This window comes from Canis lupus, chromosome 14 (genome assembly GCF_011100685.1).
Source record: "Canis lupus familiaris isolate Mischka breed German Shepherd chromosome 14, alternate assembly UU_Cfam_GSD_1.0, whole genome shotgun sequence".
In the NCBI taxonomy this organism is placed as follows: Eukaryota; Metazoa; Chordata; class Mammalia; order Carnivora; family Canidae; genus Canis; species Canis lupus.
Genome location: NC_049235.1, coordinates 52437860 through 52451505, shown reverse-complemented (window position 1 = coordinate 52451505; position 13646 = coordinate 52437860). Strand labels below are relative to the sequence as shown.

The following is a 13646-nucleotide window of genomic DNA, read 5'->3' as shown; positions in this document are numbered from 1 at the left end:
AGCTGAAGTGAGCATTAGTGAATTGGAAGATAGATTTCAGAAGAAGCTATTCAAGAAGGAACACAAAAGAAAAGTAGGGAAAATACAGAAGACTCAAAGAGGATATAGTGAGAAGATCTCTATTTTTATCGGAGTCCCAAAAGTAATGAGGAAATGAAAACCAAAGGAAATATTTGAAAGGACAAACTGACCAAAAGAGAGTACAAAAACAAGTCCTATAACACTTGATTTATTACAAAGGCGGCACTGTAGAGTAATGTTGAATGGTTTAGATTTTCTGTGATTGGTAATTGAGTATACAAATAAAATGGAATTGGACCATAAACAAAAATCAATTGTATTTGGATTATAGACCTAAAAATGTGAAGGTCAAAACAATAAAGCCTTTCAAGGGTAATGTAAAATAATCTTCCTGACTTGGGTAGAGGAAGATTTAACTTACATAAAATGACCTTACAACCAAAACATGCTAAGCAAGGGGCACTGGGGTTGCTCAGTTGGTTGCGTATCAAAGTTGGATTTGGCTCAGGTCATGATCTCAGGGTTGTGAGATCAAGCCTCCAGTTGTGCTGTGTGTGGAGTCTGCTTGTCCATCCCCCTCTGCCCCTCCCTCTGTACATGTACACACTTTCTCAAAAGAATAGAATCCTTAAAAAAAAATGCTAAGCAAGCAACAGCATTAAGGGAAGAGGAAAGGCATTTGTCATACAACCCACTAAAGCCTTAAATATACTGAGAGCAAAACAGAGCTGTGTATTAATAATAAAAAGGCAGCCCCATGGAAAAATTAGCAAAATATTTAACCCTTCACCAAAGATGAAACTGAAACTATCAAAGGGCTTTAAAACAATAGAGAACTTGGGAGATCCCTGGGTGGCTCAGGGGTTTAGCACCTGCCTTTGGCCCAGGGCGTGATCTTGGAATCCTAGGATGGAGTCCCACGTCAGGCTCCCTGCATGGAGCCTGCTTCTCCCTCTGCCTGTGTCTCTGTGCACCCATCTCCTCTGTCTCTCTCATGAATAAATTTTAAAAAAATTTAGGGAACTGAATACTTATTCTGGTTTTATTAAAATGAAAATTTAAATGGAATCTAGAAATAATAGGGAATCAGCTAATGAAAATTTTAGGGATTTTAATGATAGGAATGCCATTTGTTCTTTACATATTAGTATATTAGTAGGCTTACAATATATTAGTGTATAGAATATTATCCTACACTGGTAAAAAAACAAAACGAATATACATGTTGTGTGAAGTCTAGAATATTTCAAACAACGTGTGTGGAGGACAGTACTTGTAATGATTTAATCACTTATCTCCTTATTTGTATTTTCTGTTGTTTCTAAACTGAACATGTACAGTATTTTATGCAGTTGATAATAGTGTACCCAAAATAGGGCATTTTATCTATTTTTCCATTATGGAAATCACCTATTTTTTATTAAAATTCTGAAGGAATCATCCCTCTCTTAGCATTAGAAAAATGCATGTTCATGTACAGAAGCACATAACCATATAGTATGTGCAGTAGCAACACAGAACGTGGAATGCTGTCAGGACTGAGTGACTAGTAGCCTTACATTTGCTTTCCGCTTAATTAGAACCTTTATTTTTTATTATTTTTTTCAGTTGCAATTACTACCCAATCTTATCTCCTTTTAACTATTTCTTTTAGCTTCCCCTTTTCTCTTTTACTTTTAGGATGCTTTGTGCCCTTTATGTATATAGAACATATATAAAATGCACACTATTTTTTTTTTTCAACTTTGAATTTACAGAGTCTAGGGCTTTTCAAAGGAAAACTTCATTAGAAGTTTAATATTTTACTCTCTAATTTTGGACTTTCCACAGGAAAAAAATGAGCCCTTTCTAAGGTAACTTTCAGATAAAGTAACGAGTATGGTATTTGAAAAGTGATTTAGACTATGTAGGTTTGAACAGGAAAGGATTTGTTTTCTGGGTTTTTCTGTCATAGCACGAGGGTTCTGCTTTTGTTTTTTATTTTAATTTGGGTGGGATGTTACCTGACAAAATAAAAAAAATTATGTGCTGTATTTGTTTTGCCACAACTATAAGAAGCTTCAAGATTAATTTAGGTTTCATTGTTTACCCTTCTATATGTTTCTGCTTCAACTTGTAATTGTTTTTAGGTTATTGTTCTTTTTGTCATTTTTGGGCAAAAACTTTAAATGTGCCTGTATGTAAATATATATACAAATGCACACACATAAGTGTAGTGCCACACACTGTATAAATATGCTGTTTTGAATTTCTTTTAGCCAACAAATGGAATCTTCTTGAGCATGTTTCTGATAGTTTTACCTTTGGAATCTATGGCTCATGGGCTCTTCCATGAATTGGGTAGCTGTTTAGGAGGAACATCTGTTGGATATGCTATTGTGATTCCCACCAACTTCTGCAGGTACAGTAATTTAGTATAATTAGCAGTAACTACTTGAACATTTTCCTAATATTTATATGAATTTTAATATTAAGTGTGATAGCTCATTTTTTCAGAAGTATAAGCCCTTGCAGTTTTTTTCCTTTACCCCAAATGTTGAAAGACTTTTATTTATGCTGTGTAGTGATAGAATCTTAAGGATTCAATTTAAATATTTTGATAAATGTGATTAGCTTATACTTAGCTAAAAATCAGAAAATATGCATGACAGTTCTAAGGAAAGGTCTAAAGGTTATCTTGTTTATGAAAATGTCCTGTGAAACAACATGGCAAAATGTAATAGAAATGTATTCTGGACCCGAGAGTCCTAATTCTGGTTTTTTATTACACTAGGCAAATCTTTAACTTCTCTGAACTTCAGTGTCCTTATCTAAAATGCAAGCAATAGGAGGTGTCTGGGTGGCTCAGTTGGTTAGGAGTCCAACTTTGTATTTTAGCTCAAGTCATGGTCTCAGAGTGGTGAGAAGGAGCCCCCAAGCGGGCTCTGCGCTGGGCATGGAGCCTGCTTAAGATTCTCTCCCTCCCCTCTTGCCCCACCTCCTCCCCCCAAAATGCAAACAATACCTATTCTTTCCATCTCAGAGGAACATCATGAAGAGCTAATGAGAATATGAATGTAAAAACAGTGCCCATTGGAAAATGTCATACAAATACCAGAAATTTACAAAGTTGGGAATGAAGTTAAGAATTATTTGTTTCATTGTAGTTTTATTCCAAAATAATTTTGCCCCTAAATGTGTGGCAGATCTTTTTGAATCTGTAAATACTGCCACAATAAAATTTTTTAATAGTACTTTGAAATACAAAAAAAAAAAAAAATAGTTCTTTGCTATTAATAAATGTTGATTACCAAATATTCATATTTTCTGTGGTGGTTTTCAAGATGGGGGAGGAGGAAGACTTGAAATAAAAGTTTTATTTCAAATATTTGACATAAAAACCAAAAATAGACTATTTGTAGTAAATATTTTCCTCCATGGTAAAGGCTTTATAAAAAGTGGCAAATTCATATGAGAAGTAAAAGAAATAGATTTAAGAGGGTCCCATAAAGTAAGATGTGATAGTTCAGGTGAGAAAATATGTGGAAATAGTAATTTGCACAGATATTTATTCTGTTATAATTTTTGTTAATGCATTGTTTATTTTACTGTTTGTGACTGCTAAATGTTACAAATGGAGAGCAAAATGCCTTATTTCTTTAATGAAAACTGGTAATAGAATATAATAGAATAATACTGGTAATATATGAAGCAAAATATGACGTTTTCAAGACTACTGAAAGAAATTCCTTTTCTGAAAATTCTTTTTCTGAAAAGGAGTGATCATTTTTTTTCCCTCCCTCAATATTGGTATTTTGATTCTGCTAGTTTTAAGATGTGGTTTAATCATCTTCACTAGGTTACCATTTTACATTTGTTCTAGGATCAGATCTGTCTCTGGTTAATGGTCTGTAGTATAAGGGAGTAGGCCTAAATTTTAAAAATTGCTTCAAAATGCCATTTACTAATGTAGTTTCTTCTGTCATTTATGTTCCTTATGTTAGTAGAACTTGAACTTTATAAAGCTTTTACAATATAGAAATATAAAACACATTGCTTTCATATTTTGTTAAAATTTTATCAAGGAAAACAGTTCTTTCATTATAGTTCCTACACCTTGGTGTTCCTAAAACACAGGGTAAGATATGTATGATCTTGCTTTTAGAAAGTCTTATTCCATATCTGACATTTGGTAAAACTATGAATACAGAACCAAAAATAGTATTATCTACATTTGGAGATATTTTCCCAGCTTTCAGTTTGGTAATTATTTTATTGGTTAGAAGTAAAACTTTTAGAAATTAGGCTTTGATGTTCAAGCTTAATTCTTAGCACTTTTGAAAAAAGGATTTTTTAAAAAATTCTGCCATTTAGTTATCAGCAACTGTTAATGATTCTTAGATAATTATAAGTGAAGGGTAAGACTGTGACATAGAATGAACACTCTTTTAACACAAAAATCATTTTTTTGTTCTTCAGTCCTGATGGTCAGCCAACACTTCTTCCACCAGAACACGTACAGGAGTTAAATTTGAGGTCTACTGGCATGCTCAATGCTATCCAAAGATTTTTTGCATATCATATGATTGAGACCTATGGATGTGACTATTCCACAAGTGGACTGTCTTTTGATACTCTGCATTCCAAACTGAAAGCTTTCCTTGAACTTCGGACTGTGGATGGACCTAGACATGATACATATGTTTTGTATTACAGTGGGCATACCCATGGCACAGGAGAGTGGGCTCTTGCAGGTAAATGCACCTCTGGCAATTTCACTATTACTAAGATAGACCTATTCATGGAAATCTACCCCTTCACACTGAAACATTAATTTCCAAAATTCTCAATTTTCTACTTCACAGTTTACTAAGTATATATATATGACTCTGTTTTATTTTTCTTTTCTCTAGCATACTTGTTTAGCATAATATTAGTAATCTCTAAAGGTTATGAGAATTATGTCTTCTATTGACTGGAAGAAAAAAATCTGCTAATGTGTTTTCAGAATTATTAAAATTCCATTTTTTGGAAGCTGATTAATTTGACCTATACTTCTAAGTCTTTAAATGTTATGGATGCTGATTTCAGTAGTTTGTACATGTGCAGTTTTATTTATGTTAGAGAGTTCACCAAGATTTTGAACAGCAAGTAATGTGATATGGTGGGACTAGCGCTTAGATCAGGAGACCTTGGTTCTGGTCCTGGTTTTGTCACAAGTTTTATTTTTGACAAATTACCTAACTTCTCTATAGCAATTCTCTCCTCTGTAAAATGAGGGGGTAATATTAAATCTCCCTGTCATGAGAGAGGAAGATTGAGATCTATTTTATATGTAAATTTGTTTGTTGAGCTTCCCAACTAGAATAGAGACTATGTATATGTAAGTCATGAGCTTTATGAATTACTTGCTTAGCACCTAGAATACAGCCTGGCTATCCCTAGTAGGGATCCTTAAGTAATGGATAGATGGATGAAATCATTGAATGAATCATGGGGGAAAAAAAAAAAAAGTTTTTTTTTTCTTATTTTATGTTAGAAATAGTTCTTTTGAAACTTAATTCTATCCTCTTTTTTCCTTAAATATTGTAGATGTTTTATACTGAGAACACACAGAAATAATAGAATTGACATAAGTAGAAATAGATATTCAGATCAAGGACAAATATCAACAGAAGTATTGTGGAAGGACAGAGAGACCTCTTTCAACACAAGAACTCCAAGTAGAGATGATCTTAACCATCGTGGTCTCACTAATTTCATGCTAGATTTGTAATGAGGGTTTTATCAAAAAATACTGTTGTAATTTTTGGTTTTGCAAATAATTATTGAATAACTTAATGGCTGTCTAGAAGTAAAGGCAAACATTTATGGGGCATATTTGAAGCAGTTAAATGCTTGGCACTTTATATACATTAAATTTAATCTTCACTTGAAATATTTTGAGGTAAGTACTATGACCTCTCTCATCTCTTCATTTTTTTAAAGAATAAAATGAAAACTTCCAAGTTGTTACATTTCTGTGGCCATACATTTGGTAAGTGATGGAACCATGATTCAAATCCAGACCTGCCTAACCCCTTGAAGTATTTTTCCCCCTTGTGCTGCCAAAGGCAAAAACCATTAAGATAGAGAAAATCACATACTCTGTTTTAGTAGATATTTTTGGTAGCACAGTTCACCCATTTTCTAAAATACTGTAGAAGAAGGTAGTCAACATCAAAATTACTTGAATATAGTTTGGGAAATCTTTTACTTAACCTGTAACTCAATGTAGAAAACAACTTTTTAACCTTTATGGCTATTTTAATTCTAGATAAAGTATAGTATTCTGTGTACTTGACCTTAGAACACAGAAAAAGTTGGCATCAATTCAAAAATCTTTACAGAAATAGAATTTCAGACCTAAAACCTAGAATTGATTATTGAAAACTTACTGCAATGCTTATAATAATGAACTGTCTCCAAATCAGAAGGGATAAAAGACATAATTTTGGTGGTCATGCATATATCCTTGGTTATTTGTAAGTATTTTAAGAAAGTGATTTAAAAAGTAAGCTTGTTGTATTTTTAATTGAAAGATTAATATAAAATTTTTTCAGAACATTTGTATTTTTCCTCCTAAATCTTTTAAGATTTCAAACATCTTGTAAAAGATGGCTTTGGAAATAAATTCTAGATGTATAGTTTACTGCTATTTATATCAGCTTTTTCTTTTCCTAGGAAAAATAATAGACACCAACACAAATAACATATATGTCAGTGTTCTTAAATTTTTACTCACTGAGTTAGCAATAATTTATGAAGACTTAAAAATTTTAAAGTGTGGCTATATTTTAGATAAATATCTAGCAATTATATTCTGGAATGGTATCTTTATAGAATTTTTTTTTTTAATATGTCACCAATAAGTTAACACCGTTATACAACCCCTCTCTTAGCCAGGAAGATTTATTCTTGTATGTATAACTTTCTTGGTGGTAGACATTTTTTTACTTTTTTTACAATAAAAAGTAGAACACGGTGGAGAAAGCATTGCTTGACATTGCCCTGCCTTCTCCAAGAAGGGTAGCTTCATCCTGTAATTCAGCAGCTGTATACTCTCTCAGCTTGAGGCACCAAGCCCACTTGAAGGTAACCAGGTTGGACCAGGCATAGAGGCTGAGCCTTCCTCAGGAACTGAAGTCAGTTCCTGCCCTGGGCTGCCAGAGACATAGCCCTGAAAGGCAGATAGTACTAAAAAATGGAACAGAACCCTCCTGCTTGGAGGAAAATGCTTTAATCCATTCCAGGCCGTGTGACAAAGAGCTGTAAGCTGTGAGAATTACATCTTTCTAAACACCTGTAAACATAGGAAACATGATAACTGGATTTTACCTGAGTTAGCAAATTAAGAGTAGGTCCAGAGCTAAATACTAAATACCACTGTGAGAAAGAGAATTCTGTATCTGCCTTTATATCATATATCTTTACTGACAATATTTGTTAGACGATGTAGACTCCTTACATTTATGAGGCTTCATAATATGGACCCTGGTATTTTTACCTCTGAGAATAAAAAATAATTCTAATAATGATGAGAGAAATGAGAAAAAAGGTAGATTATCTGTGAATCAGTTTATCACAGATAAACAGAGCCTTTAAAAAGCAGTCTTAATTACTTTAACTGCATCAGATGGCTGTTAGCTGAGATAAATGTAAGTGCTTTGCATCTTGGCCAAAAGCCAGATGCAACATAGGACCTATTCATAGGAGAAAGCAGAGCAACACAAAACAGGGGAAGAGAAATAGTTGAAAGGCTTAAATGCTCCTTTAAATCTCTTATTGATATGTAAAGAGCACATATAAGAGAAGTAGTGTAGAATGTGCTTTTAGAATATTTGTTGAAATAGTTGTAGAAGGCAAGTTAGACAATGATGTTTTGTGGCAGATGGAATTTGTATAATTGCTCTTGTAATCTTGTGTCATTCTCTGATCTCTAGAGAAATTGAAAGAACTGGCAATAATGAAAAGTTAACATTTTACCATATAATAAAAGATACCTTCTGGAGCTCCTTGTGAAGCAACACATTAGTAATATATGGACACCATGCATTGAAATAGTGCCTCTGAAATGATGACTTTAATGAAACAACTTTTTCATTGTCAAGAGTCTGAGTATAGTAGTAGACTGCTGAATAAAAGAATATTAATTGTTCGTAAAGAATGTGTTATGCCCTGGCTTCAGAGGTCATATTACTAATTGAATGTAAATACTAAAAAATTCCCTCCCTCCCTTCCTCTGTCTGTCCCTCTGTCTCTCTCCAGTGTTGTCATTTTGATAAGACAATGGTTGCTCTAGGTAGAGATGTGTATCTGAGGTTGTTGGAGCTTGTGCCAGTAAACTGTACCATGTTAAGACTTTTTCCTAATCATATAAGTACCATATGCTCAATGTAAAAATGGTAGAGAGTATAGAAAAGTATAAAAAAAAATTACTGAAATCCAAACACCCAGCAATAACTATTGTTTTTATAGATACACTTCCATGTCATACTTTCTCTCCTAGTATCATAGACATTTTCTCATCATCAAAATTTCTTTATAAATACCATTCTATTATTTTTTAAAATATTTTATTTATTCATGAGAGACACAGAGAGAGGCAGAGACACAGGCAGAGAGAAGCAGGCTCCCTGTGGGAGCCCGATGCAGGACCCCGGGATTACAGCCTGAGCCAAAGGCAGACACTCAACCACTGAGCCACCCAGGTGTCCCAATACCATTTTATTACAATTCTCCCTCATAGTTTATTTCCATTCCTCCGGGTTGTTTCAGATTTTACACGTAACAGTGGGAAGAAGATCTTTATATGTAATTTTTGTCCCCATTTTTGCCCTTTCCTCAGGATAAATTCCCTAGAATTGGAATGATTGTATGAATATTAATATACCATTGAAACAGAGCCAGGAGTAGGTTGAATAAGGATGGCAATTGCTGGGGCCCAAAATTTAAGAGGATGACAAAAATTAGGATAGTATTTTAGTGTAATATATTTAAAAATCAAAATAAATACAAGACCACCTTTGTCTAATGAACTAGATGTAAAACCTACCAGCTTTAAGACACATTTGCTTTAGACCTTTCTGGGTATGTATTTTTTTAGTCCTGTGTTGTTTTTCAGTTAATAAAACAGATTTAAATAGCCATTCTAAATTTATTCTTGGCACAGGTAGGAAGAGTGTTTCTTTTTCTTTTGGTAGGTACCTACATATGAGGCAAGGTAACATTAATTGATCAGTGATTATCAAGGACCAACAAACTTTTTTCTGTAAAGGGCCAGATATTTTTGGCTTAGTAGCCATAAAGACCCAATAGTAACTGCTCAGCTTAGGCACCGTAGAACAAAAGCAGCCACAGACAGAATGTAAATGAATGTTATTTATGAAAATAATAGTATGCAATTTAAGTTTCCTGTATTTTCACATGTCACAAACTTTTGTTCTTTGGATTTTTAACCATGTAAAAATGTAAATAAATTCTTAGCTCTCAGGCCGTACAAACACAGATGGCAGGCTGGATTGGCCCATGAGCCATAATTTGCTGCTCCTGATGCAGAATAGTAGGATTTCATTTTTGTCACTAAATCTTAATTTTTTAAAACTTCATAAGACAACTTTCTTAATTTATTGTAACATATTCCTTTTTTACTGTAATAAGGATTTTTTTTAATCTGAAATTGAAAGTCTGTTTTTAAAAATTCTCTGAAAGGAATGTTCCATCTATTTTTTTTTGTCCTACATATATTTAATTCCAGGAACTTAAAGAAAATATACTTAAGAGGAGGCTTCAGAAATTATTACCCTATTGAGTCTTCTTTTGTTCACAGGTGGAGACATACTGCGCCTTGACACACTTTTAGAGTGGTGGAGAGAAAAGAATGCCTCCTTCTGTTCTCGCCTTATTATCGTATTAGACAGTGAGAATTCAGTCCCATGGGTGAAAGAAGTGAGAAAAATCAATGATCAGTACATTGCGGTACAAGGAGCAGAGATGACAAAGACCATAGATATTGAAGAAGCTGACCCACCACAGCTGGGTGACTTTACAAAAGACTGGGTGGAGTATAACTGCAACCCCAGCAATAACATCTGCTGGACTGAAAAGGGCCGCGCTGTGAAAGCTGTGTACGGTGTGTCAAAGCGCTGGAGCGACTACACTCTGCATTTGCCAACAGGCAGCGACGTGGCCAAGCACTGGATGTTACACTTTCCTCGTATTACATATCCACTGGTGCATTTGGCAAATTGGCTGTGTGGTCTGAACCTCTTTTGGATCTGCAAAACTTGCTTTAGGTGTTTGAAAAGATTAAAAATGAGTTGGTTTCTTCCCACTGTGCTGGACACAGGACAAGGCTTCAAACTTGTCAAATCGTAATTTGGAACCCAAGGTGGAATGTTACTGAGAGTTCATACTACCAGTTATCACTAACTTGCCATTTTTTGTATATTGTTTTTTTATTTGGGAAAAATCTCTTGCTACTTCTGTAGCCGCTCTCACTTTGTCTTTTCTCAAGTAATTATGGTGTATTGTAAGATGTTGGGAATAAGCGTTTTATCCTACAAATATGTAAGGAGTCATAAATGCTGATGCTGTGTAAATGCATAAGAGATGTTAAAAATAACAATGCACTTTGAAGAATGTTTGCCTATGCCTCAGATTAGAAAGAAAACACTTGTCTGTGCTCTGCAGTGGCCGATGAAGAATTACTAATGCCTTATTTTCTAGGCATGATTAGAGAATGTAGACCAGACAGTTTGTTTACTATTATAAGAAAATTTCCAGTTTGCTTACAAAGGATTTTCTTTGTGAACAGTAGGTTTGAGTCCAAGACCATTTGAAGAATGACAAATTCTTTCTTTAGAAAGGATAAAGGGAGAAGCCTGAAATGAATGCAAAAATTTGCTTATAGTCTCCTATTCTGATGTCTTCATTGTGGCCTGTTACCAGTGTAGCAGAAAAGCCCAAGTGACTGTTGAGATCAAAACATTCTTCCCTTAGGTAACTGTAAGAAGCTAGAAGCCTACAGAGCGCTCCTTCCTGCATTGTTGGGGCAGAGGAGGGGCTCTGAAAGCACTGGCAATTTTAAGAGTCTTTCTCAGGGTAACTTTTAATGAACAATGTTTCCAGCTACAAATTGTCTTCCCTTTCAAAAAGTAAACTTAAAAAAAAATGGCAATTTCTCGTTGATTTAGGCTATTTTCACTATTCAGAAATGATTTTGATCTTGGGAATTAATGCTCTGCCATGAAAATTATCTTTCAGCTCTCTCATTAGTGATGCCATTTTTTTCTATTGAAGGTCAAGGGATTGGAAACAGGTCATTTTTTTTCTTGTATACATGTAATGTATTATGTAAAAATGTATTCATATTGGCAATTTTTGTTATGCATAATGGTGTGGTTGTAATTTTTAAAACTTAATTCAGTGTTTTGTCTGATTAAAGCAGGCACTGATCTGGGTATCCCCTAAGAGGTTATTTACCTCCTGTTCCCTTCCAATAATCCTTACATTCTACATGTTCATATCAGAGAAGTAACAGGAGGGGAATAGAATTAAGTTAGGGGATAATCTAATCTTTGTCGTTTAAAGTGTGACTTCTCACCATTGAAGCCATTTTTCCAGCCTCAGAGAGGAAGTAACGCCTCTACCATTTTCTACCTGGTGACTTGAAAACTGAAGTTTTTGTTAGGTAGAAGTCACTTAGTGTCAGGGAATTCGTATACCACTATCTATGCAGCGCTGTTATGGTCTGATTATTTCTGTGTTTTGAATATGATTTTCCTAATGTTTTGAATAAAATTTTAAAAATTAATTTTTCATGTAATGTGCAAAAAACTTTAGTTACTGAATAATTTTAATATATATTAAAAGTGGTAGTCATAAAAAATGCCCATGTATTAGAGTTGGTAGGTTGATTTGAAATTTTCCAGTATTTGGTTACATATTTATATCAACATTTTCCAGATGAAATAGTATAATGTTTCATTATTATTCAGAGTTAGTATAGGAGAAAAGTCAGGTGTTAAAATTATGAGCTAATAGCTACAAAAAAGTTAAATTAGCGTTAAGTAAAATCTTTTAAAATTCCGAGCCAATATTGAGCGAATTAGCTTTAATTAAAGCATGTGTCTTTACTCTGAGAAAGCCAAATATAAAGGTATATTCTGCATTCTTTATAAAGTAATATTAAGATGGTACTAATCATCAGATTCAAAAGGTAGCAGACTTTACAGCCACAGGGCTGTTATTTCGGTACACATTTTCTATGACCAAAAAAGTTCTGAGCTAAAACTGTGACTCAAGCCGATTTATTAACCACAAAGTTACAGAATATCCACTGCAATGAATTCTCCTCCCCAAACCAGAAACTGTAAAATGACAGTTAAGAGGTGGCATCCTAAATTAAAGTTGCCACTTTAAAACATTAAAGTAATTGACAGTATAATACGGAGGAAGACTATAGGGACAAATTGGTTACTCTAACTTAGAGATTAAAAACTCGATCTGACCATTAATAAGGACAATTTTCTTACGGCTTTCATTTTATAGACCATATGTTTACCAAGGAGTTACTGGGAGTAATAGGAATTACTTTAGGGCAAAACTTTACCAGTCCACTAAATAGCTTCAATAGTTGACATGGAGATGTTTTTCAACAAAATGTTGACTTAATTTGTTTCTTACATGATGCCTTGAGGAAACCACAAAAGCACCACCCCCTAAAAAATGTCTTTTAAAAAAGTATATACTGTTATGTGATGAATTAAAGAACCAAGTTCTTTAATTAAGAGAACCAGGTTCTCTTCCTATAATTTTTCAGTTATGCTATTATTTCATTAAAAATTTTTTAGTTTCTTCTGACTAAACTCTTCTTCCTGGGGATATTTGGATTTATCCTTGCGTAGCTTTCTATCTTGCTCTTCTTAATAAATACAAAATTGTACAGAAGACCATTTTTATGACCAGTGTTTTCATAAGTGTATTAAAAATTGCATTGCTAATTAAAATGCATTTATATTTAATGCATTACTGGATAGATTTTTTTTAAGTAAAATCTTCATTAGAATCTATTTGTAACTGTACATTTTGTAAATTTGGTCTAAATATATATGATGTTTTGAGTACTGCCTTTTCATATGTGTTCTTTCCCATTTAGAGCTTAGACTTCTTCAAAGTAATGTTGTACATTACCTTTCCATAAGGGATACCTAACATTATGTATGCCAGAAGAAAGTGGTTTACTTTTAAGAATGCTGTTAGGTATATTTCATAGTGAATGGCTCAAAGGAGTCAGTACTTTTTTGAACATCTCTCCTCTATTTGGAAACATACTAGATCTTCCTCCCTTTTCAGGCAGAAGCTTACACATGTTGATATTTCTGGTATATAATTACCCAGAAGAGTGCCTTGCTCATGATAAGAGGTATTAAAAGAATTTTTTTTAAGATTTTATTTATTTATTCATGATAGTCACACAGAGAAAGAGAGAGAGAGAGAGAGGCAGAGACACAGGCAGAGACACAGGCAGAGGGAGAAGCAGGCTCCATGCACCGGGAGCCCGACGTGGGATTCGATCCCGGGTCTCCAGGATCGCGCCCTGGGCC

General features: G+C 33.9%; 1 protein-coding gene across 6 annotated transcripts in view; it reads left to right on the top strand.

The window, feature by feature from the left end:
• TMEM168 (transmembrane protein 168) overlaps positions 1-13166 on the top strand; it is a 30558-nt gene extending 17392 nt beyond the window's left edge. For all 6 annotated transcript variants that reach the window (XM_038557388.1, XM_038557386.1, XM_038557387.1 and 3 more), the window contains 3 exons: positions 2280-2422; positions 4480-4754; positions 9869-13166. In XM_038557388.1, coding sequence (XP_038413316.1) covers positions 2280-2422; positions 4480-4754; positions 9869-10416 — 966 coding nt within the window. In that variant the 3' untranslated portion in view covers positions 10417-13166. The remainder of the gene's footprint in view (positions 1-2279; positions 2423-4479; positions 4755-9868) is intronic.
• The last annotated feature ends 480 nt before the right edge of the window (positions 13167-13646 follow it).